At 53.2% G+C, this 21,910-nt stretch overlaps 1 protein-coding gene and 1 long non-coding RNA gene across 17 annotated transcripts in view; one reads left to right on the top strand and one right to left on the bottom strand.

The window, feature by feature from the left end:
• Window positions 1–2,427, bottom strand: part of LOC150062571 (uncharacterized) — a 40,821-nt gene extending 38,394 nt beyond the window's left edge. For both annotated transcript variants that reach the window (XR_016535888.1, XR_016535889.1), the window contains exon 1: window positions 2,337–2,427. This is a non-coding gene — a long non-coding RNA (uncharacterized LOC150062571). The remainder of the gene's footprint in view (window positions 1–2,336) is intronic.
• The window catches only part of Camta1 (calmodulin binding transcription activator 1), a 684,963-nt gene that overhangs the window by 560,390 nt on the left and 102,663 nt on the right, over window positions 1–21,910 (top strand). For all 15 annotated transcript variants that reach the window (XM_090335924.1, XM_090335918.1, XM_090335932.1 and 12 more), the window contains one exon: window positions 17,820–17,973. In XM_090335924.1, coding sequence (XP_090192050.1) covers window positions 17,820–17,973 — 154 coding nt within the window. The remainder of the gene's footprint in view (window positions 1–17,819; window positions 17,974–21,910) is intronic.

Here is a 21,910-nt window from a genome sequence, read left to right as displayed (position 1 = left end):
TCCATGGTTCATGGAGACATTCTGTCATCCCCATTTGAGCATGACACCAGCCTTTAATGACAGAGGTCAGGACTGAAGTTAAACATACTATCTGCACAGGATGGGCCTCCAGAACAAAGAAGTGGGCCACCCCAATATCTCTTGGGTTGTGGAGGCTGAGAACCCTTGTTTTGGAGCAGCACGTATCCAGGATGCTCCCATAATGCCTTGCTCTCTGGGGAAGGGTTAGAAGAAGATGGCTTTCTGGATAAATGTGCTGGAAACTGGGGAACTCAGAGGCCAGCCCAGCCTCCCCTCCTCTCTCCCAGGCCTTCCTTTACTTCCTACAAATAAGTGGAGATAGATAAAGCAATCTATTTGCCTGTGAGACCCTCTGCATTAGAGAATAGAGCCAGAATTCACTGCCCTAGAAACTAAACCAGTAGATTGGGACTCCCATAAATGTGGATTGGAAGGGAATGGAAGGGAACTGGAGGAAAGGGCTGGAAATGAGCATCCACAGTGTGATTCAGAGGCCAGAGCCCTCTGGGAAAATCTTGGCTGAGGCTGACAGATCAGCTGAGTCTCCGCTGAGGAACAAGCACCTTCGGGAAGCAGTCAGAGAGAGCTTGCTTGGAAAAATTGGACCTTGAGATCAAGCCAAAGGGTCCTTTGACAAGAGAAGGTAGAAAGAGATGTCAGCCCTTAAGACAGGTTCAGAGAAAGGGGAGCTGAGAGAGGATGGGAGACAGACAGACAGACAGACAGACAGAGACACAGAGTGAACCAGAGATTTACGCACACAGAATCAAAGGGCTGTAAGGGGTGGAGTTTGTTAAAATTCCATCTAGTGATTTGAGGAGCAGGGGCAGGGGAGGGGCAAGGTCCCCCCAGAGAGTCCTGACTGGTGGGGTCTGGAGCAGGGAAGGAAGGGACAATTCTGGGTATTGGACAATGCCCCTTCCGGGGGTCGTTATCATGACAGAGCGGCTGTCCCCCCCAACAGCCAAGAGCTCAGGGAAGATCCCGACATCTTCCAATTTCACAGTGACGGACCACAGCAGGATTTTTTTTATCTTGTCAGTATCACCTGTCAGCCTCAGCAGAATTTTTCACTGGGAGCTTCGGCTCCAGGATGTCAGGAATTTTCTGTGGGCTCCTGAGACATCTGCTAAGCCAGACGCCAGGCGAGGGCGGCCAGGCATCATGCTTCAGTGCTCCAATATTAGAATTGCCAGGAGCTCTGGTGAACCTTGCCCAGGTAGCACTGCTCCGTGGAGATGCTCCCCCCAGAGTTAATAAAAAACTAAGAAATTAATTTCTTGCCAGGCGCCTCTGCCCAGCAGTGCCAGCCAGCACTCTCCAGCACCAGCATGCATTTAAATGATGAGCAAAGGGGGGATGAGTAACTTGTTTCTGGAAGTTTCCCAGACAACGGATGGGTAAGTGTGTACCCCCATGCAAAGTAAGGGGCAGCATTAACCCAGATCCATCCATTCTAGAAAGGTCGCTTTGATTGTCTCTGGGCTGTGGTTGATTGCCAAGTTCTAGGCACTAGCTCATCTCTGCCACATCTTGGCTCCCCTGAGCCTCCAGAGACATTATTTCCAAGAAGAGAGAGTCAGGCTTTTTTTCTGGGTGACCTCATGTGACTCTGTAGTTACAGCCAACCTTTGCTTTTACAGAAAAAGCTGTCAAACAGAGCACTAGAAACATCGAAAGACAAAAACACAAAGCTGAACTCTGGTGGCTCATATCTATAATCCTAGCTACTCAGGAGGCTGAGATCTGAGGATCATGGTTCAAAGCCAGCCTGGGGAGGAAAAGTCGAGGACACTCTGATCTCCAATTAACTACCAAACAGCCAGAACTAAAGCTGTGGCTCCAGTGGTTGAGTACCAACTTTGAGATAAAAAGCTAAGGGACCGTGCCTTACACACACACACCACACACACACACACACACACACACACACACACACGCTCAACTTGCTCATTTAGTGTGTGAACCTAGAGGTAGGCAGGGATTGGTTTCTTCTTACATTCATTAATCAATGACTTGTTCTGCTGGGGACCAGCCATAAGCTCTCTCTTAATCCTCACAATGTGGCCAAGAGCTATTAAGTCACTGGCCCAAGAACATACAGCATTTCAAGAGGCCCAGACGAGTGAGGAGGGGAGAGGAAAGGGTGAGTCTGGCTCTACACGCAAGTTGTCTGCATCATCTAGCTTCAGGCAAGATAACACAGTGGCATACTCTTCCTTATTTTTACTCTAGAACTAGTATCTGTTACTGAAAACAGCAGACTTAATCACAACCCCTTCCTTTCTTCCCCCACCCTACAAAACAGATTGTACCTCCAAAATAATGGGCCCTGAGGTGGTTTCCTCCTTGATGGGTGAGGCTGTATGTCATGGGGTGCAGTTTCTTGGCTCCCTGTTGTTGGCGCTTCCCGTGACTGACTCTCCCCATGTGGAGATTTTCTTTCCAAGGAGAGATTGAATCTTCAGTTCAATGGGGAGGCTCATTCAACATTAACGTGTTCCTGGACCGTTTCACTTATTCCACAAATATTTACCCAGCTCTGCTCTGGGCCCTGTGCCAGATGCTGAGGGAGCAAGACAGACATAGAGTTGTCAGGATGGAATTCAGCCCCAGTTGGGCCCTTTCTCTCCCTGCCAGACCACAGTCCTGGAGGGGGGGGGGTGTTTTGTTTTGTTTTTCATTTCACAGCTATTTTCCTGAATATTCAATTTTTTTATTTACACCCATAGTGGGGCTTGAACTCAGGGTCTGGGCCTTGTCTCCGAGCTTTTTTGTTCAAGGCTAGTGCTCTTTCATTTGAGCCACAGCTCTACTTCTGGCTTCTTCGTAGCTGATTGGAGAGTAGATTGATGGACTTTCCTGCTCAGACTTGCTTTGAGCCTTGATCCTCAGATCTCAGCTTCCTGAGTAGCTTGGGTTACAGGTGGGAGCCCCCATTCCCAGTGTTCTACCCTAGGTCTTTGTCCCTGGCCCTTCGCCCCTGGCCCTTTTGCTCCTGAATCCCCACCCCCATAACTTCAAAGTCAGCTCCAGTTCCTTCCCCAAGCTCCCCAGATGAGCTGGCCTCCGTCTCACCCTCCAAATCCATCATGATACCTTTCACTGCCCCAGAGCTCCTTCTTCATGTATTTATAGTTTTTCTCTGAGGGCAGAGATTTAGTTTCTCTCATTTAGTTTCATCCAAACCTAGATCAGTCCCTGGCACCTTGTGGCTCTTGAACGATAGCTGTTGAAGGAATGAATGAGAGCTGGATGAATGAGCAGCCTCTGAAGGTAGTGGAGGAGGAACCTCTCTCCCAAATTGGCCATGGCTCTCACTCAAGGCAACCACTGGTAAGTGGTTAAGCTGGAGCCCCTACCCCCCCCCTCCCCATCAACCCAGCCTCACAAGCCAGCTGGTGGGAAGGTGGTCCTGCCTTGCTCTCAGACATCGAAGGAAGCATAATGAAGTTGCTCAGAAAGACACCGCCACCCTGGTCCTGGAGAAGCACTTTTTTAACTCTGCCTTTTAGTGTCTCTTTCCCATTGGCAACAGAACGGCTGGCTTCGCGTCCTGACACACAGTGGAATGAAGTGCCATCCCTGGCCAGCTCCATGGCAACGGGGGTTTGCAGATACCAGCAAGTGTTTCTTCCAAAGGGACTCCGCCCCCACACTAAACAGAACATTTTCGGTGAGGTTTAAACACAGTTTTTGAGCAGCCCTGTTCAGATTCCTTCACACTTCACAAACGCTTTCTTTGCAAACACGGATGTCCCAGTTAGCCTGGGTCTGCGCCAAGGCCCTCAGCCTGGCGTCTGTTTTCTCAGCTTCAAGGCAGCTGCAGTAAGACTTCAAAACAAACAGGGCCACAGAACTGTGGTCTCCCAGCCAGAGAAAGGGAGGGGGGAGGGAGCATTATGTACACATACAAACATGAGACCCAAGAACTGGGAATGGGGTTTCCACTTTAGAGCATTGCCAAGCAAGCACAAGGCTTTGAGTTCAATCCACAGTACTAAAAAAAAAAATCTTTATAAAGAAAAAGAAACAGAAAAAGGAGAGAAAGGCTGAGCACTGGTGACTCACACCTGTAATCCTAGCTACTCAAGAGGCTGAGATCAGAGGATCGATGTTTGAAGCCAACCTGGAGAGAAAAGTCAATGAGACCCCCACCTCCAAAATCAACAGCAAAAAGCCAGGCTGGAAGCATGGCTCAGGTGGCTCAGGTGGTAGAGTATGAAGCAAGCAAACAAGCCTTTTGTGTGTGAGAAATCATCTTAGTAAAACAGCAGAAATTAGGTTTAGGCGATGCCTGTGGAAATGTCACCAAGTGCCGGTGAAGGTATGTGAAGTTTCCCTCTGAAACTAGGGAATTTGACTTCGATGGCAGAATAACATTTTCTGGACATGTCACAATGCTAAGGAACCTTGGCAGAGCTTTATTGGCTTTATTGAGTGAGAAAGACAAGCAGATAAGCAGACGATAAGCAGGAAGAAGGAGACACACTCTAGCAGAATTTGAGTGCCCTCAGAGGGAGAGACAGAGCTCTTTGACATCCGGGGTCTTTATGTGATAAAGGGGGGTCTGACTTAAAGTTATACAAGACAGGAGTTCATCTTTGCTCTCAATCACTTGGTGCTGTCACACTTTCTAAGTTCCTGGCTCTTGTTTACCATTCTGGATGTTTATATTTTGGGTCCACCGTTTAATTTGGGGGGGGGGATTTCTCTCAGGAAGGGATGCATCCTGCCACCAGACGCTAATTCTTTTTCTTTTTTTTTTTTGTGAGTCATGGGGCTTGAACTTGGCCTGAGTGCTGTCCCTGAGCTCTTCAATTCAAGGCTACCTTCCTACCCTTGAGCCAAGCCCCACTTCCCGTTTACTAGGGGTTAGTTGGAGATAAGAGTCTCAGGTCCTTTTGTGCCTGGGCTGACTTTGAACCTTGATCCTCAGATCTCAGCCTTCTGAATAGCTAGGACTACAGGAGTGAGCCACTGCGCCGGGCAACAGATGCTAATTTTTGAGGAAGGGAATGTACCCTGTTATCTCTCTTTAAAGCAAAGATGGTTCTCTTATGTTCACCTTGTTTCTGAGTTGCCTTCACCTGGCCTCAGTTTCCCTAATCCATCCTGCCTCATTTTCATTGGTCCCTTAATCTTAAGGGAAGTAAATGGATGGATCCATCCTGCATGTGTGTTAAGCTTAGGTTTTTGAATTCCTGGCAGCCATTTACCATGCCTCTTCTCTAATCTATACTGCCTCAGAAGGTCCTTGCAGCATTGATCTCTGTGCCTCAGCCATGGGGTAAGAGATGAGGGGAGGAGACACTGAGAGGATGGCAAGTCCATGAGCTGCCAACAGGCTGGTGCCCTTTCTCTACCCCAAAGGCAATGCCCAGCCCAGGGCCTTCCACTCACCACACCAGCGTGTGGTCAGCCAGCCACTTATGCCCACAGTGCTTGTGGACTGCCTTTCTGCTCTTGAGGAGCCTGGGGTCTGGAGAAGAGCTTTAGATTGCAGCCCACAGGTGGGGGAGAGGAGGCTGGCTGTGGCCGGGGACAGCAGGCAGCTTCAGGGGTCTCAGGAGAGAAAAGCTTTCCTTAGTGGAAGATAAGGAGGCTGTAAGAACAATAAGTATGGAGCCCGGCCTCCACAGTAATGAGAAGTGCCAAGAGTCCAGAACCTGGGACCCTAGTGGGCAGAGCCCAGGGCCGTTTGAAAGGTCCCTGGGAAGGTCTGGACTCATCAGTGTCTCTGAGAGTCCCGTGGGAGGGCCTGGCCTAAAAGTCTGGGGACCAATCAGGAGGCTGGGGTTAGGGTCAGGGCCCAGAAGCTGGACATAAAGATCAGTGGCCTTCAGGCCAGAGAGAAGACCCTTCCTCCTCCCTGGCTGCTTCTCCTGGCTTCAGCTCTGCACGAGTGTTGTCGTCCTGAGTGCCTGGCATCACAGGGCCTGGTGGCCCTAAGGCTCAATGCTGCCCCCTCTGGAGAATGAGGGTCTTGCACCGTGAGCATGAGACCCAGGAATGCCCGGGGAAGCTGGAGAAGGCCAGGGCTCACATCTAAAGAGAGGCAGAGAGGCAGCAGCTCCCTGCAGGGCACAGTGCCTTCTCCACCAGTGTCCAAAGCATCTGACCAGAACAGGGGACATTTGGGGGAAACCGGGGGCTCCCTCTTGGCTGTCTGCAGAGGCTGGCATCAAAGCAGCCCCACGGCCAGCTGTAGCCAGTGGAATTAGTGTGGGGCTGTTAAGGTTTTCTGGGGCAGAGGCGTCTTTGTTGTCATTTTGGGGATTGAGCCCAGCGCCTCACACATGGTGGATAAACACTTTGAGTGCCAAGCCAAAGTGTTTTCTTTGCACCAGGCTCTTACAGAGTTGTCCCAGCTAGCCAGCCCTCACTATCGCCGCACCTCAGCCTCCTAAGTAGCTGGGATTGTGGGTGTGTGCTACCATGATAGGTTTTTCAGCTGTGTTGGTGTCAGGGACAGGGAGCTAGCCGTAAGCTGGCACTCCGTCTACTGCGTGGGCTCTGGGCAGGGCTGCAGCCTGGCTCGCCTGTGCCGTCACAGCTCCAGTTCCGTTATTACCCAAAGAGGGTTCCAGGTTAGCAGCGAGCTCCAGGAGCCACTGGAGAAAGGAAGACTACAAGGAGGGAGTTTAAAAGAAAGTAACATAAAGAAAAAAGGAGTATTTTCTAATCCAAACTTTGCCCTGCCATGGCTTTATTAGCTACTTCCCCTCCTCAGGTCACCCTTTCGAGACATAAAATAGAGAACGCTACAGTTATTTCTGTGATTACACATTATCTTGTCCTAGCAAGGTATTAAAGGGGAGCTGGGAACACAGTTATAAAACCATACAGCCCAATTTAATCATGACTCTGGCTAAAACAATGGCTGGCACGTCGCCGTTACAGTTGCCAGAGCATAGGAATCCTAAAACTGTTGTTGCTGGAGCCCAGGGTTTACCCTTGGCTGCCTCCAACAGCAGATGCATTTGTCAGTCAAGGGAGAGCTTCGGGCTTTGTGGGAGGCCCCCACCCTCCAGCCCCCTGCCCGTGCTCCTCCAGAGTAGTAGGAGGTGGGCCAGGTCCCCCAACCTGCTCAGAACAGCTGCTCTGGCTTCCATCCCACCAGGAAGATTGTAGACAAAAGGGAGGGTCTCTTACCGAAGGGCCTGTGCGAGGTCAGGCACAAAGGAGGACATTGGCTAGGAAACCATTGATTGTTACTCTGGGCAGATGCCAGTAAGCTCTGCCCATCTGTGTAGCCTCCCTGCAAAGCAGGGAGAGACAGTGCAGCCTAAATGTCAGGAGGGAGAGGTTAGCAAGACAGCAGCGGGAGGGGCAGGTAGGGCTGCCTGACCTCATCTTTCTTATCCTATGCAACATAGGACCAGCCACAGCTTCCTGTGGGACCAGCCACCACTTCCTGTTTCCAGGCAGGAAGTGGGAGGGAGAGGGGGCTTGGCCTGGCATTCTCTCTGTTTTATTCCTCTTAGTTTTAAGAGGTAGAGGCCGGTGATTTGCAAGATCCTTGAGGGCTTTTTGTGCACAAGTGAAAACACATAAAGCATCCAGGCAAGGGGATGAATTATAAGCACTAGAAATGAAAAGGCTTGGGAGGCCTGGGGTTCATTTGCTGCCTGTGCTGTCCAGATGCAGACAAGAAGTGACCCTGATGGCCCAAGAGAACCCCATAGCACAGGCCAGGACATGCAGGGCGACCTCTCACGCAGACCTGAGACTCTTTCTCAGGACAGGTAGTTCCATTCCTTTCAGCGCTTTGAAGATAACCAGGGTCTTTGAAACTTGGTTTGCACGGTTAGACAAGAATGGCTGCTGTCAGCTCATCAAACTGACAGCAACGGCTTGTGCACCCTCTGGAGATAACAATGCTTCCTCAATGTCCATGAGCCTAATTTGGCCTATGAGTGCTTTGGTCTAATATAGATAGATAGATAGATAGATAGATAGATAGATAGATAGATAGATAGATAGATCCCAAATAATGCCTTGCCCAGCACCAGTGTGCCTGTCATCTTAGCTACTCAGGAGGTTGAGATCTGAGGATTGCAATTGGAAGCCAGCTTGGGGAAATATAGTCAAAAGAATCCTATGCCCAGTTAACCAGAAAAAAAAAAGTGGAGGTGTGGCTCAAGTAGTAGAGCAGCAGCCTTGATTTTAAAAGACAAGTGATGGTGCCAGGCCCTGAGTTCAAGCTCTAGTACAGGTACACACATGCATGTGCACACGCACACACACACACACACACACACACACACACACACACACACACAATCTTATCTGGTTTTTTAGAGTTAGGGCTCTTGATGCCTGCCACAGAAAGTTCAGCTCAAATGGACTTAAACGTAAAAGTTCGTGAGCGGTTGTGGCTTTGGGTGTGACTGGATCCAGGGGTGCAGTGGATGGCCCCTAGGTATGGCGTCTCCCTCCCTCCACCTGACTCCCTGTGTCAGCTCCCACCCCTCCCCCCTTTGTCTTCATGTCCTTCTGTAGACATTTTATTCCTTCTCCCAGCATCAAATCCAGCAGAAAAGAGCTTTCCCTGCTCGGCTCCCTGCCTCTGGCTCCAGCTCATGTCCAGGGCTCTGCTCTGACTGCTCTGGTAGACGAGGATTCTTCCTGGCCCAGAGACACAGGCCTCCAGTTGGCCAGCCTAAGCCCTATGCTGCCCTGGACTGCGGGGGGGAGTGGTGGTTGTGAACTCCTTTATCCATAGGATGCTGGCTGCAGTGCCTTGTCCAGCTGCCCGCCCCTCCCCCCAGCCTGGTGGCCACAATCACATCAGGTGACGTGGCTGGCTAGTGTGGCAGGGATGGCGCCCACACCCGGTTTCTTCCAGTGTTGCTTGGGGAGCAGAGGGACAGGATGGCACCAGAGCATGCATGCCCATGCTCCCTAGACAACCATGCTGGCTCTTCCCTGTCACTGTCATCAGGAGGGGTTGATTCCCTGCTTAATGGGGCAGGGTTCTGGGCAGACTCACCAGGCCAAGAGCAGAAGGAGATGGGACGTCCTTGGAGAGTGGGAAAGAAGGTGAGGACATGGCCGGGCATAAGCACATGCAGGGCCTCTTTGTGGCTGGGAGAAGGCTGTGCAGCCCTTGAGTTTTGCTCCAGGAGGTGGGAAGGCTCAGGACGACAGTCCTCTGGACTGCCCCCCGGCTGTATTGTCCTCTGCTTGGCCAGCCTCCATACACTCCAGAAGGACCCCCTCCCTGCAGAAGCTGTCTGTGTCCCCAAGAATGGCTTCTTACCCAAGGGCTGGCTGGAATTATTCCGGTGGTGATCTCTAATAAGTCAAAAGTTAGCTCAAGGTGAGAGCAAGAAACAAACTGATACACACCGGCAACCACATTGAAGGTCTGACTCTGCCAACGGCAGGACATATGCTACCTTTATCCCTGGAAAGCTAAGTCCCTAGTAGTGGAGGGGTGGGCAGGTAGACACCCAGCACCCACCTGGTGCCTCTGGACCCAGGCAGCCCCTCTGTGGGCACAGAATGCCATGGTGTCTCCCAGAGAAAGAGAGAGAGAGAGAGACAGAGAGAGACCATAGCCTGGTTTCTCTCAGCATCCTTTGCAGGCTAGTATCTAGGAACTAGTGTCATTTTTGTTTTAATCCCTTGGTATTTTTCAGCTCATGCTTCGCTTCGTGTAACGTGTCTCCTCTATTTATTGTTCTTGTATGTGTAAATTTGTATGTGTTAAAATGACCTCGCTGAAGCTCTGGGGTGGCAAGAGAGAAGCACTTCTTAGCATTCTGGGATCTGAGGGGAAACTTGCCTGTTCATCTTCTCCTCTTTTTCTCTGATCCAAAAGGTGAGAGTCCCATTCCCTCGTAATCTGTCTTTCTGGCTAGAGAAAGAGAAAACCAATGCCAGTACTGGGATTTGAACTCAGGCCCTGCATTCTGTCCCTGAGCTTTTTCACTCTGGAGCTCTATCACCTGAGTCACAGCTCAAAGGGTTATTGGACATAACCCTGGGCTGGGCTGGCTTTGAACCTTGATCCACAGATCTCAGCCTTCTGAGTAGCAAGGATGGCAGGCGTGAGCCAGCAGAGCTCTGCTAGAAAGGTGTCCCTCTGTGCCCCTGATGTCACTGGCACCGCCACGCATCCCTGCACCCTTTCACTCCAGGCACCCAATCACCCTACTTCCCCAGACAAGGCTCTTAGGGTCCCAGCAGCCACTTTGAAGCAGGGGCTTGTGGGAGCCATAGGGCCCCTCTCGCATGAGATCCCGCCTCCACTGCCAAGGGCTTCAACCTTCAATCCCAACCAAGCGTGCACGTGGCCCTCCAGGGCCCATCTGCCACTCTTCTGCCCACCAGAACGACCCCAGGAGCGGCCTTCACGGCTCATCAAAGTTCGCTGTCATCTGCAAACGTGGGGATGAAATGGCGCCGCTCTTCTGCAGATTGTTCAGGACCATCTTCCATACACAAGGCCCTGTGCCCACGGGAGGTCCCATGGCTTCCACTGAGCCAGCCCGGAATGGGCTGTGTGGCCGCCCCCACCGAGCGCCATGCCACGAGACTCTCCCGGATGCACCGCTGAGCACTGAGCAGGCCTGGTGCCTGCACTACTGTACCTCTCCTCTGTCATGTTCAGATCACGTGGGCAGAGGCCACCCCAGCCCCAGCCGCAGCTCCTCCGCCTGCCGCCAGCCTGCTTCCCAGACCCCCCGATCAGGTGGAAATTGTTTAACTAGATTCCCATGACTGGAAAATTCTGGTAATTGTGTAATAACAACAGCGGCAGCACTCAGCAATTACCCAGGGTTTTTCATCTTCAGACCACTTTACCCATACTGACTAATTAAGTCTCCCAGCCTCCCCGGGAGGCGGGGCAGGCAAGCCGGCCCAGGATCCCCCCTTCCGGGCTAGGACGTGCTGGCTGAGGGCACCAGCGTCCACCCCACCCAGGCCTCTAGTCAGGAATTGCCCTGAGCCCCCCGACCAAGGCCTGGCAGGGGAGGGGTCCTAGATTCCCAGAAAAAGCCTATTCCCCACATCACCCTCCCTCCCCCCTTCCCTCCCCTATGCCCCCTCCACCCACCTCCTTTAATTGTCCCCAGACTTAAGGACCTAAGAGTGCCGGGTCCTGCTCCCCTGTAGCTGCCCCCACCTCCCCCAATCACCCACAGCATCCCTGACACTTGGAACTCTCCACATGGGTCAGGGATGTCTGTGCCTTGGCCCTAGAGCAAACCAGCGCAGGAGTCTGCAGTCCTGTACTGATGCTATCCAGGCTGCCACTGCCCCAGACATTGCACATCCCTGCCTCCCACCATCTGGCAAGCTTCAGGGGTGTCCTGGGATCAGGGTGGAGTGAAGGTTAGGAGACTGAGGTTCTGAATCCTGTTCCTCTTGAGCACCGAGCGCCTCCGTCCCTCTGATACTGTGGCTGGGGATGACACTGGCACAACATCCTCAATTGATGGGGCCTAAGCCAGGAAACACACGTGAGGCCTGGCCCAAGACGAACTCCAGAATCACCATGGAGGAAGACAGAGGCACCTGCAGGAGCCAAGGGCAGCCCTGCCCTGCTGCACCGGGCACACGCTGAGGAAAAATGATTTGGTGGCAACTCCCTTCACCATGCCAGCCCTGAGGATGCATCTCCGACCTGTGGTGGGGAGGAGGGAAGCTTGCAGGGGCTGGCAGAGCTGAGGGGACCTGAGCAGCAGGTGCCACCCGCTCAGCACACAAGAGTTCTTGCATTTCCTCCCGTCCTCTAAGTCTCAGCTTCAGCCCCCTGGGCTGGCTCCTTCCTGTCACCCCAGCAGCACTCGGTGACCTCCCTGCCAAGGTGACCTTCTGGGTGGGGCCAGCGGTGTCTGCCTCGGGCCTTCACCCAGAGAAAAGAGGAGCAGCAGCAGGCTTCCCGGGAGTGGAGCGGGCTGTAGGGCAAGGCAGGAGGATTTCTCTCTGACTTGCATGGCGGTGACACAGCCCTGAGCTGTCTGGAAGTTCTATCACTTATTCATTCCCTAATAAATCCTGCCAGCCCTGCACTGTTGCATGGAGGGATCCTGTCCTCGCTGTGTGCAAAGCGCAGGGACAAGGAAGCCGTGGTTCACACAATGCTGATTTACCCATCCGCACGTGCCTCCCCGCCCCCAGGGCCTCCAGTGGCAGTGGGAAGGTGGGTGGCATATTACATGCTATTATGACTTTCTGGGTAATGTATACATTTTCACAATCACACAGCCCCTCTCCTTCATTTTTCATGAGAACTGGCACGAGATTAATGACTGAGCCGCGGAAGAAACGGAACGCCACGCCAGGCTGATTTATTGACCACTTAGTGTTGATGAAGCCGCAAACAAGAGTCAAACAGATGTTGTGGCTGCATTTTTCTTTATCAGAACCTCCAGCTTTTTGCATTTTTAACTGTTTCTCCCTTCGTTGTCCTGCCCACTCTGCAGAAAGGGGTCTGTCTGGGTCCAAGCGTGGGCAGAGAACTCACGGCCATGTGATGATGAGTGGCCAGACGAGGCTGTGTGCCAGGCGCCAGTGGCTCACAGCTGTAGTCACAGCCACTCAGGAATCTGAGACCTGGAGATCTGGGTTCGAAACAGGGAAAGTTCGTGGGACCCCGATGAACCACCAAAAACCTGGAAGTAGAGATGTAGCTCAAGTGGTAGAACACCAGCCTTGAACACAAAACCAGAGTACAAGAGCTTGAATCCAAGTCCCAGTGCCGGCACACACACACACACACACACACACACACACACACACACACACACACACACACACACGCCGTTGGGCATCCCTCATCTCTGCTGCCCTCCTCAGCTCTGACTCTTCTGTCTGGCCCCAGCCACCTGTAGCACAACTCTGCAGGCCCAGGTTCTGCCCTGCTTGGCCAGGGGGCTCTGCTAGGGTGCCGGCAGTCAGCCTGGCAGAGAGAAGCTGGCCAGTCTCCCCCCTCCACCTGCTGTTCTTCCTCACCAGGCCGCAGCCCCTGGGCTCACTTCAGCAAGAGGGTCTATAAATGTGGTGCATTTGTGCCAGGAGCTACTGCATATTCACCCAAGACACAGCTGCAAGCGGTGTCCCTGGCCTGCTTGCCTTGGCCCTGGTCTCGTCAACAATGGATCTGGGAACATTGGCTCAAAGCAGTCATCCCCTGCAGTGTTCTCAAACCCAACCCCCACCTTTGGAAAGGGAACACCACTGGCTCGAAGAAGGGCAGAGCGGCAGGCATTCAGAAGAGGAAAGCCATGGGGACAGTGCAGTGGCAGAGACAGGAACTTGCTCAGAGGCCAGATGGGAGACTGAAGGCAGCCAGTCTCCCATCCAGAGCCTCAAGTCAGCCATTTGTGGAGCTTGGGGCCAATCCTTGGGCAGTGGAAACAAGCTCTCCAGAGACTCTGGGAACTGGTGAGAGGCTCCCTATTCCAGGACCAGCCAATGAATGCTCTTCCCTTTGGCTTTGAACTCGTATCAGGGTTCCCAAACCACATTGCAGAGAATGTCAGGTTCATGGTGGCATGGGTTTGTAGCACTGGCCCATGTTCACCCCACCAAGAAAACCTCCCATAGACAGAGCCACCAAGGCTCTAATATGTCCTGCTCTGGGAGTCCTTTGAACTTTTATTTATAATGTAATTTTATTTAATTGTCAAGATGATGTACAGAGGGGTTACAGTTCATAAGTGAGATAATGAGTACATTTCTTATTGAACAGTATTATCTCCTCCCATTTTCCCCCTCTCCTGGCTCCCCTCCCTCCAAGTCATAAAGTTCCCTTTAGCTTGGGCCCACTTCTCTTTAGAATAGTATGTGTGTGTGTGTGTGTGTGTGTGTGTGTGTGTGTGTGTGTGTGTGTGTGTGTGCACCAGTACTCAGTCTTGAACTCAAGGCCTGGGGACTGTCCATGAGCTTTTTCACTCAAGGTTGTAGCTCTACCACTTGAGCCACAGCACACTTCCGCAATCTTTCAGTGGTTTATTGGAAATAAGAGTCTCACAGACTTCCTGCACAGGTAGGCTTCAAAGCTTGGTGCTCAGAGCTCAGCCTCCTGAGTAGCTAGGATTATAAGATTGCTCACCTGCCATGTGCCAACCTAGGCCTGGGGTGCCTATGCGATCAGGCAGAGTCCCAGCAACAGGGCTCCTGCCTGCAGATGGGGAAACAGGACAAACCTATGCAGTGACTGAGCAGACCTGAGAGGCAGCGGCTACAAAGCCAGCAGGGGGGCAGAGCCAGGCCAGTGGGCCCTGTGGAAGAAGGTGTCATTGCCTAAAAGGGACACCTTCGTGAGCCACAGGGCCTATCAGCTAGAAACAAGAGCAGGAAAGGAGCCAGAAGTGTGAGGCAGAGGAGACGGGGTTGTCAGAACCACAGGTGTGTCTCCCCAAGACCTGGAAATGAGCATGCATTTGTTCTCAGGACCAGGGAGCCTGCCAAGTTACTGGCTCAGACTTCCTGGGGTTCAAATGGACTGGGGGAGAGAAGAAATGTTTCCTTCCATGTGGGGCCGTTGGTGGTGCAGGTACAGGACCTCGAGGGTGAGTCAGGCTGGCAGACTTGACAATGCGGGCACTTGGTGGTGGAAGCAGGGAAGAAGGGAGGATGAATACAGATTTCAGGAGGGGTGAGCAGGTGCCGCCCCTCCCCCACCCGGACCCACCAGGTGTGCAAGGGGAGTTGTGCTCAGGCCTGGTCAGACTGGGAGGGCTTTGTCTGGAGGGATTTTTGTTTGTTTTTTAACTTCTATTCATGGGGTTTCTTATTTAATTTTTATTGTTGATTTAAATGTGATGTACAGATGGGTTACAGTTCCATAAGTCAATCACTTCTTTTTGGACAATGTCACGCCTTCCCTCTCTCTCTCCCATTTTTTCCCTCCCAGCCCCACACACATGTTGTGTGGATCCTTTTCAACATGGTGTCTAGTGAATTTGTTTGTTTTTAGTTTGGGTTTTGGAAGCTGTCCACAGGCAGGCAGATGAACCAGAACCAGAACAAAGCAGAGGCAGGCTAGAGATAAATGGCTGGAGTTCTCAGATCTAGCTATCCAGATCTATGGGCACAAGGCCAGGATGCTGGATGAGGTCACCAAGGCAGGATGGAAAGAGAGAGAGACAACAGAGACAGAGACGAAGCTCAGTGCCCACCAAGGAGGGGGCCCGCACACAGTGGGGATCAGGGAGCTGTGGCAGATCACCACCTGCCCAGGAGAAGTGGGAGGTGAAGCCAGGGGAGGCTTCCTGGAAGGGAGGGAAGGGGTGGGGGGGAGGTGTGCTGGTGCCGTCCTCCAAGAACAGGTGGGAACTGGTTATACAGATGGAAAATGGGCCTGGCAGACAGATCTCAGCTTCTGGAAATGAGAACTCCACCTGCAGGCTGTGAGACTCCAGTTCTTTGCCTCCATGGGCAGCTCTGGCTCTTCTCAGCAAGGCTGGAGGAGGAGGGGACGGGGGATGCAGTCTTCCATCTTCCTGGTACCATCTCCTCCTGCTCCAGAGGCTGGGCCGGAGGATTCCCGAGGTAGTTTGCTGGTCCTTGAAGCCCTCTGATCCTTGCTAGGCTTCCTCAGAAGCTGATGGGCACTCGAGCCAGGCCCAGGCCCAGACAGGAGCACCAAGTCCCAGCCCCAGAAGATGATGCACAGGGCTAAGACTTGGGAGCGGCACAGGGGTTCCCCCTGTCTCCCCTGGCTTATGCCATGCTTCATGGGTGGGCAGCCAGGCTTCCCTCCCCATCACCCTCTTGGGCATATTGCAAGGTTCAAGTGGGCTAGAGATGCCAAGCAAAAAGAGCCCACCAGCTGTCTTGGCAGGACTTGAATCTGGCATCTATCCCACGTCTACTCCTTGCCTGGCACCCAGCTCTGGGCAAGCCAGATGGAGGGTGCCTGCCCTGCCCCTCCCTACCCCGCCCTGCCCACCTCCCCGGCTAGCTTGGGGCACAGTGAGATAATGGCTGGAAAGTGGTCTGAGAAGAATAAAGTGTCGCGCTGCAGTCAGGGATTATCATTATTATTAAAGAGCGTGATTACCACAATCCAGAAAAGCTGCCGTGAACAAGAAGGCTCCTGTTTGTGCTGATTTAATTTCCTGGTTAACTGAGCGTTGGCAAGTGGGGAAAAAAAAAAACAACAACCATGTTTCAACCCTTATTGGAAATCTTTTAAAATTATGCCAGTCTACCTTCTCACTCTAATCATGGTACAGTCTCGAGTCTTTATTTATTAATGAGCTGATCGATTCGCATATTCATTTATGACTCTTGTTCTGATCCCAGCCAAAAAAGCAGCTAGAGACCAGCTCCCCAACTGCTGAGGGTGGCTCATCCCAGAATCCAAGCTCAGGAGAATCAGAGGAGCTGAGACACAGAAGGTCCTTCACACCACACACACACACACACACACACACACACACACACACACACACACGGACTTCTTCCCTAGATCCTTGCAATGTCTTCACATGTTGCATTTGATTTCCTCATAAAGAGACCAAAACCCAAGCTCTGGTGGCTGATGCCTGTAACCCTAGAGGCAGAGATCAGAAGGATCATGATTCAAGGCCAGCCTGAGCAGAGAAGATAGCAAGAACCCTCCCCAAGCTCGTGGAATAAAGTTGGGTATATGGTGGTGTGCGCCTGTCATCCGGGCTTATGCAGAAAATATGAAGCAGGAGGATCGCTGTCTAGCCTTCCTGGGTGAGAAAAGTGAGAGGTAACTAAAGCACACGTGGCTAAGGGTGGGACTCAGTATATCAAGGCCTAGCAGGTGTGAGGCCTGAGCTTAAACCTCAGTACTCCCAAAAACACTAAGTAAGACAAGTAAACAAACAAACAAAGGCAAGGGAAATAATGTCTTTCTGCTTAGATGCAGTGTTGAACAGATTTATTGTCATGGGTCTGTGACGTGACATGACTGTTGTTTTTTAACAAATTCATCAGGCCTGATGCCACCAAATAAAAAGCCTCGCCTTCCAGAGGGCTTCAGGAACACAGGGAGCCGTCCTCCTTGCCCCAAAGCCACTGTCCAGAAAAGTCCCCTTGACTCCTTCCCACCACAGACCACGGGTGGGCAGGAAGGGGCAGAGAGCCTTCTGGACTGAGTCAGATGGGATGAGGCGCTGGCCAGTGGAACCACTTGAGTCACTGTTGCTTTTTTTCGTCGTTTGATGCTGGTACTTGGGCTTCAACTCAGGTCCTTGGAATAGGGAGCACAGGCGCTCTACCATTTGAGCCACACCTCCACTTCTGGATTTATGGTCATTAATTGGAGATAAGACTCTCATGGACTTGTCAGTGCGGGCTGGCTTCAAGCTGTGACACGCTAAGCTCAGCCTCCTGTGGAGCCTGGATTACAGCATGAGCTACCAGCATCCTGCTCTCTTCCCATTCTCAGGCTCCAGAGAGGCTTGCAGAGTTCCTGTGCTGCAGAAAGCACAAGGGCTGGAGAGGACATGTTGGCCATGGGTGGCATCTGGGTCTCTGGGCAGGAAATACAATTCTGCCTTAGGGATGAATGGGGCCTTGGTGGCACACCTGTCACCTACTAGATGAGCTTGTGGCTCTCAGCTGGGGTGATTTGGTCCCCAGGATACTTGCCCTGGGGACACTTGGTGAGTAAGACCAGAGACTCACACTCCCACAGGGACCCTCGCAGGGTCACCAGCTTCCTGGAGTCCTGAGTGACAAGGCTGGGCCAGCCTCGTGTGGGGGCACAGGCCCTGCATGCTCTTGGGGTTTGGGGGGCTGGAGCAGAAATCCCTGGCCTCCAAGGACCCCTGGGCCTCACCGTGCCTTCTCCCCCACAGAACCCGGACATCGTGCTGGTCCACTACCTGAACGTGCCGGCCATCGAGGACTGCGGCAAGCCTTGCGGTCCCATCCTCTGCTCCATCAACACAGACAAGAAGGAGTGGGCGAAGTGGACGAAGGAGGAGCTCATTGGACAGCTGAAACCCATGTGTGAGTAGCTTTGGGGGGCGGGGCCCCCGCCATTCCCATGGGCCTCCTATTCAACCATGCAGCCCCAGTCAGATCACTCGAGCGCTCATGGAACTCAATTTTCCAGTACTCACACCCATCCCTATTCCTCCTCCGTCCTCACCAGCCTCAGCCGTGACAATCAGGGCAAAGGCTGGCAGGTCCATCCGAGGAGAAAAGTGAGGCTCAGAAAGACAAGTCAGCGTCCGCCAGATGGAGAACTGGCCTGGACAAAGTGTGTGCCGGCCGCAGACAGGAGGGACAGCGGGATAGAGGCCATGCAGGCCAAGCTGGCCCCGCCTCCCGTCCTGTGCTGGTTCCAGGCTCAGCAGCCTCCTGCTGGCCCCAGCACCGCCCTAGCTCGGGCTGGGCGGCCGTGGTTGATGGCTGTTGGGCTGGGTTTCATTTTGTCAGCAAAGTGCTGCTCTCTCAAGCATCTGTCAGGTGCAAATCCTGGCTGCAGAACCGAGCCAAGGAAGCCCAGGAGGTCAGGGCCCTTCCCCACTGCAAACGTGGGGGAATCCTGCTCCCCTGAAGCTGGGCTGGGCTCAGGAAGGACAAGCCCAGCTCCGACAGACCCCAGAAAAGCATGGCATGCCAGTGCTGGTCCTCATGGTACCCAGATGTTGATAGTGCTGACCCAGGACAAAGACGTATGCTGGCTACTCCTGCAAGGCCTGGAAATCTTCCATTTGAAGCTTCTCCCCCAGCATCAGGGGTGGGGAGACAAGGCGGAGGAGACGAAGAAGAATCTGAAGACCAGCACCACCTTAATCCTAGCTACTCAGGAAACTGAGACCTAAGGATCACGGTCAGAAGCCCAACCTGGGCTAGAAAGTCCATGAATCTCTTTATCTCCAAGGAACCAGCAAAAAGCCTGTAGTAGATCTGTGGTTCACATGATAGAACACCAGCCATAAGTGAAAATGCTAAGGGATAGTGCTCAGATCCTAAAAGTTCAAGCCCTAGAACTGGCACGAGCAAGAATGGTGGGGGGAGAGAGAGGGAAAGAGAGAGGAAGGAGGGAGGCCTGGTATCTACATGTGCTCACCATCCCAACATCCTGGACCCACTTTTCCTATGCGACCTTCACACCCCAAGTCCCCTGTCCATCCCCAGGGAGCCATCAGATAGAACCAGCCCTGCACAGCTGACCAGAAGAGCCATCTGAACCTCTCTTTGATTCTACAAGTGCTATGTGACCCCAAGAGCCTCCACTGCTCTCTGGAAGCCTTATGGGAGATGCCAGAGACTGGCTGGCCCTGGGTCTGAGACACAGAGCCTAGTCCAGGGCCTAGGAGCTGAGGCCTCTCACAGCCAGGCATTAAGCCTGGTGCTAGGAGTTCTGCATCCCTGTGTGCCAGCCAGGAGGCATCTCAGGTAACACACCAGCACAGGTCAATGGGTCCACCCATGCCCACCCTCGCCTGCTCCCCCTCTCCCAGGCAGAGTGTCGCCAGCGTGGTAGCAATGGCTTTGCCTATACTGGGTTCTGATGACATGCATCCAGAGTGACAGAGAGAGCAAGAGCTGGGGAGGCAAGTAAGAGGCCTGGTCCTCGCCAGGCGGTGGCCTCACTGTGTGACCTCAGGCCAATCGCCCACCTTCTCTGCGGTCCATCTGCAAAGAGAAGAAAAGTCCAAAGCCAGCAGCTTCTAGCCAGCTGGCAGGGCAAATTTGGCTCCATGGCCTCTGTGTCCGGCACCTTAGGGAGAAAGGAGGCTACTAAGTCTATTTTCTAGAGATGGAGCCTCTCAGGTACTCCAGGATCACCCTGGAGGGGCCACCTGTGCACAGGACAGAAGCCTGAGGACCTCTCCCTGACCTTCAGCCACTGCTTCCAAAATAGCCACCCTGGAGGACTCTGCTGAATCAGGAGGTTCAGCAACTTCTTCAAACCTTCAACACCCGCTGTGGGGGAAGCTGAGTCCCAACGGTGTGCCTGGCTGAGAGAACGGCTCTTCTTCCTGGTTTCTCTGCACCTGTCCTCTTTTCCCTCATGGGAAAGAATTACCATAAAGAGCCAATTGGGGTACCCTGCTGGTGCGAGGTGCCCTCCACACAGCCAGTTGCTGCAGAGAAACCTAGAGATGCTCCTGCAGGATTCCAGGACTTGACAATATTCAAGGCGGCCCCCCAGGGCTAGCCACTCATCATCACCTGCCCATCCCTTAGAAAGGGGAGGCTGCTCTGAGCAGGGCAGGGCGAACCCCTGTGGAGAAGATGCAGACCGGGGCTGCCCTGGGGCAACTGTGAAAGCTGTTCTAATCCATTATGACTTCAAGGAAATTCCCTATAAATCTGAGAGCTGAGGATCATGGTTGGAAGCAAACTCTTCACAAATCTAATAACTCTTGGCTTCCTGGTGTGTGGAGAGGGCAGGGAACAGCAAGCACCCCTCAGGACATGCATGGCCCTGGCTCCAGAGGCTCTGCCTGGAACCCCAGTCCTGGAAACACAGCTCCCAAATGTACCCCAGATGCAATTGGGCTTGGAACACACAGTCCAGCTAGCCACATTCACAGAAAGTGAGGGGTGCCTAGAGCCAAAAAGCCATCAGATTGCATTCCAGAATCAGGCATGCGTCCAGTGCAGGAACCAAACACATTAACTGGATCTCAGTATTCCCATAAATCACTTTCCTTCAAACACTTCACAGTTTGATCTCCTGATGTTTCCACATTTCTCTGGCCTACAGCACAGTTGTCAGTGGCTTAATGAAAAAAAAATGTTATGCACCTGGGTAGCAGAGGCCTGTGCTCCTCTACCTTTGGCCTTACCTGAGAGATAGGGAGGGGACTCATTGTTCTTGGCCCTTGTAACTCCTGAATGCTAGGGAGAATTTTTTTTTTTGAGCCAGATTAATCCTGAAATCCTAACTTGATTCTAGCAAGAGGGTGGCCTACCTTCAATTTGCAATCTGAGGGTTGCCTCTTCCAGATTACAAAAAGAGAAAACGAACAAGCACAGAAGGAAAGCAAGATGTCTGATGGAATTCTCACCGTGTTTCCATAGACTGGCCCAGGCTTTGGTAAATCCTTCTGTGGAAGTTGGACTGTGGTTCTGCTGCTGTGACGCAAACCAAAATGAAAACAGAGTCCTCTCCTGTACTTTATAGCTCAGGGTGGATATTTTGTGCCCCTTGCATCGCCCACCCCGGGAAAGCCCCTGATTCTCCTTACGGACGGTCACTCCGTCCTGCCTTCCTCTCATGTTCAAGACGGCTCTTCTCACATCTACCATAACAACTGCACTGCGATCCCTGAGGAGAGATGGAGGGCGGAAGCTGCTTCTCTTTGAGCCTAGGCTCCATAAAAGGCACACCTCATCTCTGCCCCTGTCACTGAGCAAGACTTTGCGGTGCAGCAGCGTGCAGCCAGCAGGTGCTGACCTCCTCCAGGGCTGAGGCTCCGGGTGGGAGTCACAACCGCCCTGGGAGGCCGAGGGGCCTGCAGTCCCCTGGGCCTCACGCCCGGATCCATCGCGGGCCTCCTGTCCGGCCCAGGCCTGGGGGCAGCGGCCAGGGTGCTGTCTTACAGCTGCAAGTTCTGGGACTCAAACCACCCGGACCCGTGGGTCAGGGCATCTCATCCTGGCCTGCAGCTGGGGTGAGACCCCCGTGTGTTCACCAGACGCCCCCCCACACTCCCGTGTGCACGAGGCCCTGGCAGGGGCGGCCCTCCTTCCGGAGCTCGCTTGCTCAGCTTTCCGAGTCGTGCATGGGGGGCAGACGCTCGGGCTGCACTGTGAGGCCACCCGCTCAGCCTCGGAGCGCAGCACGAGCTGCCAGAGCGCCCGCGAGCCTCTGGGCGCTGTGCACACTCACTCGCTCAGTGCCCGTGCCCGGTGCGCTCTCGCCATGGAGCGCCTGCCCCGGGGCCTGCACGGCGCATGCTCGCTGAGTCCGCGTGCACTGCGC

Source organism: Megascapheus bottae, chromosome 6 (assembly GCF_031878675.1).
Source record: "Megascapheus bottae isolate mThoBot1 chromosome 6, mThoBot2.hap1, whole genome shotgun sequence".
Lineage (NCBI taxonomy): Eukaryota > Metazoa > Chordata > Mammalia > Rodentia > Geomyidae > Megascapheus > Megascapheus bottae.
This window is presented reverse-complemented; position numbering and strand designations above follow the sequence as displayed.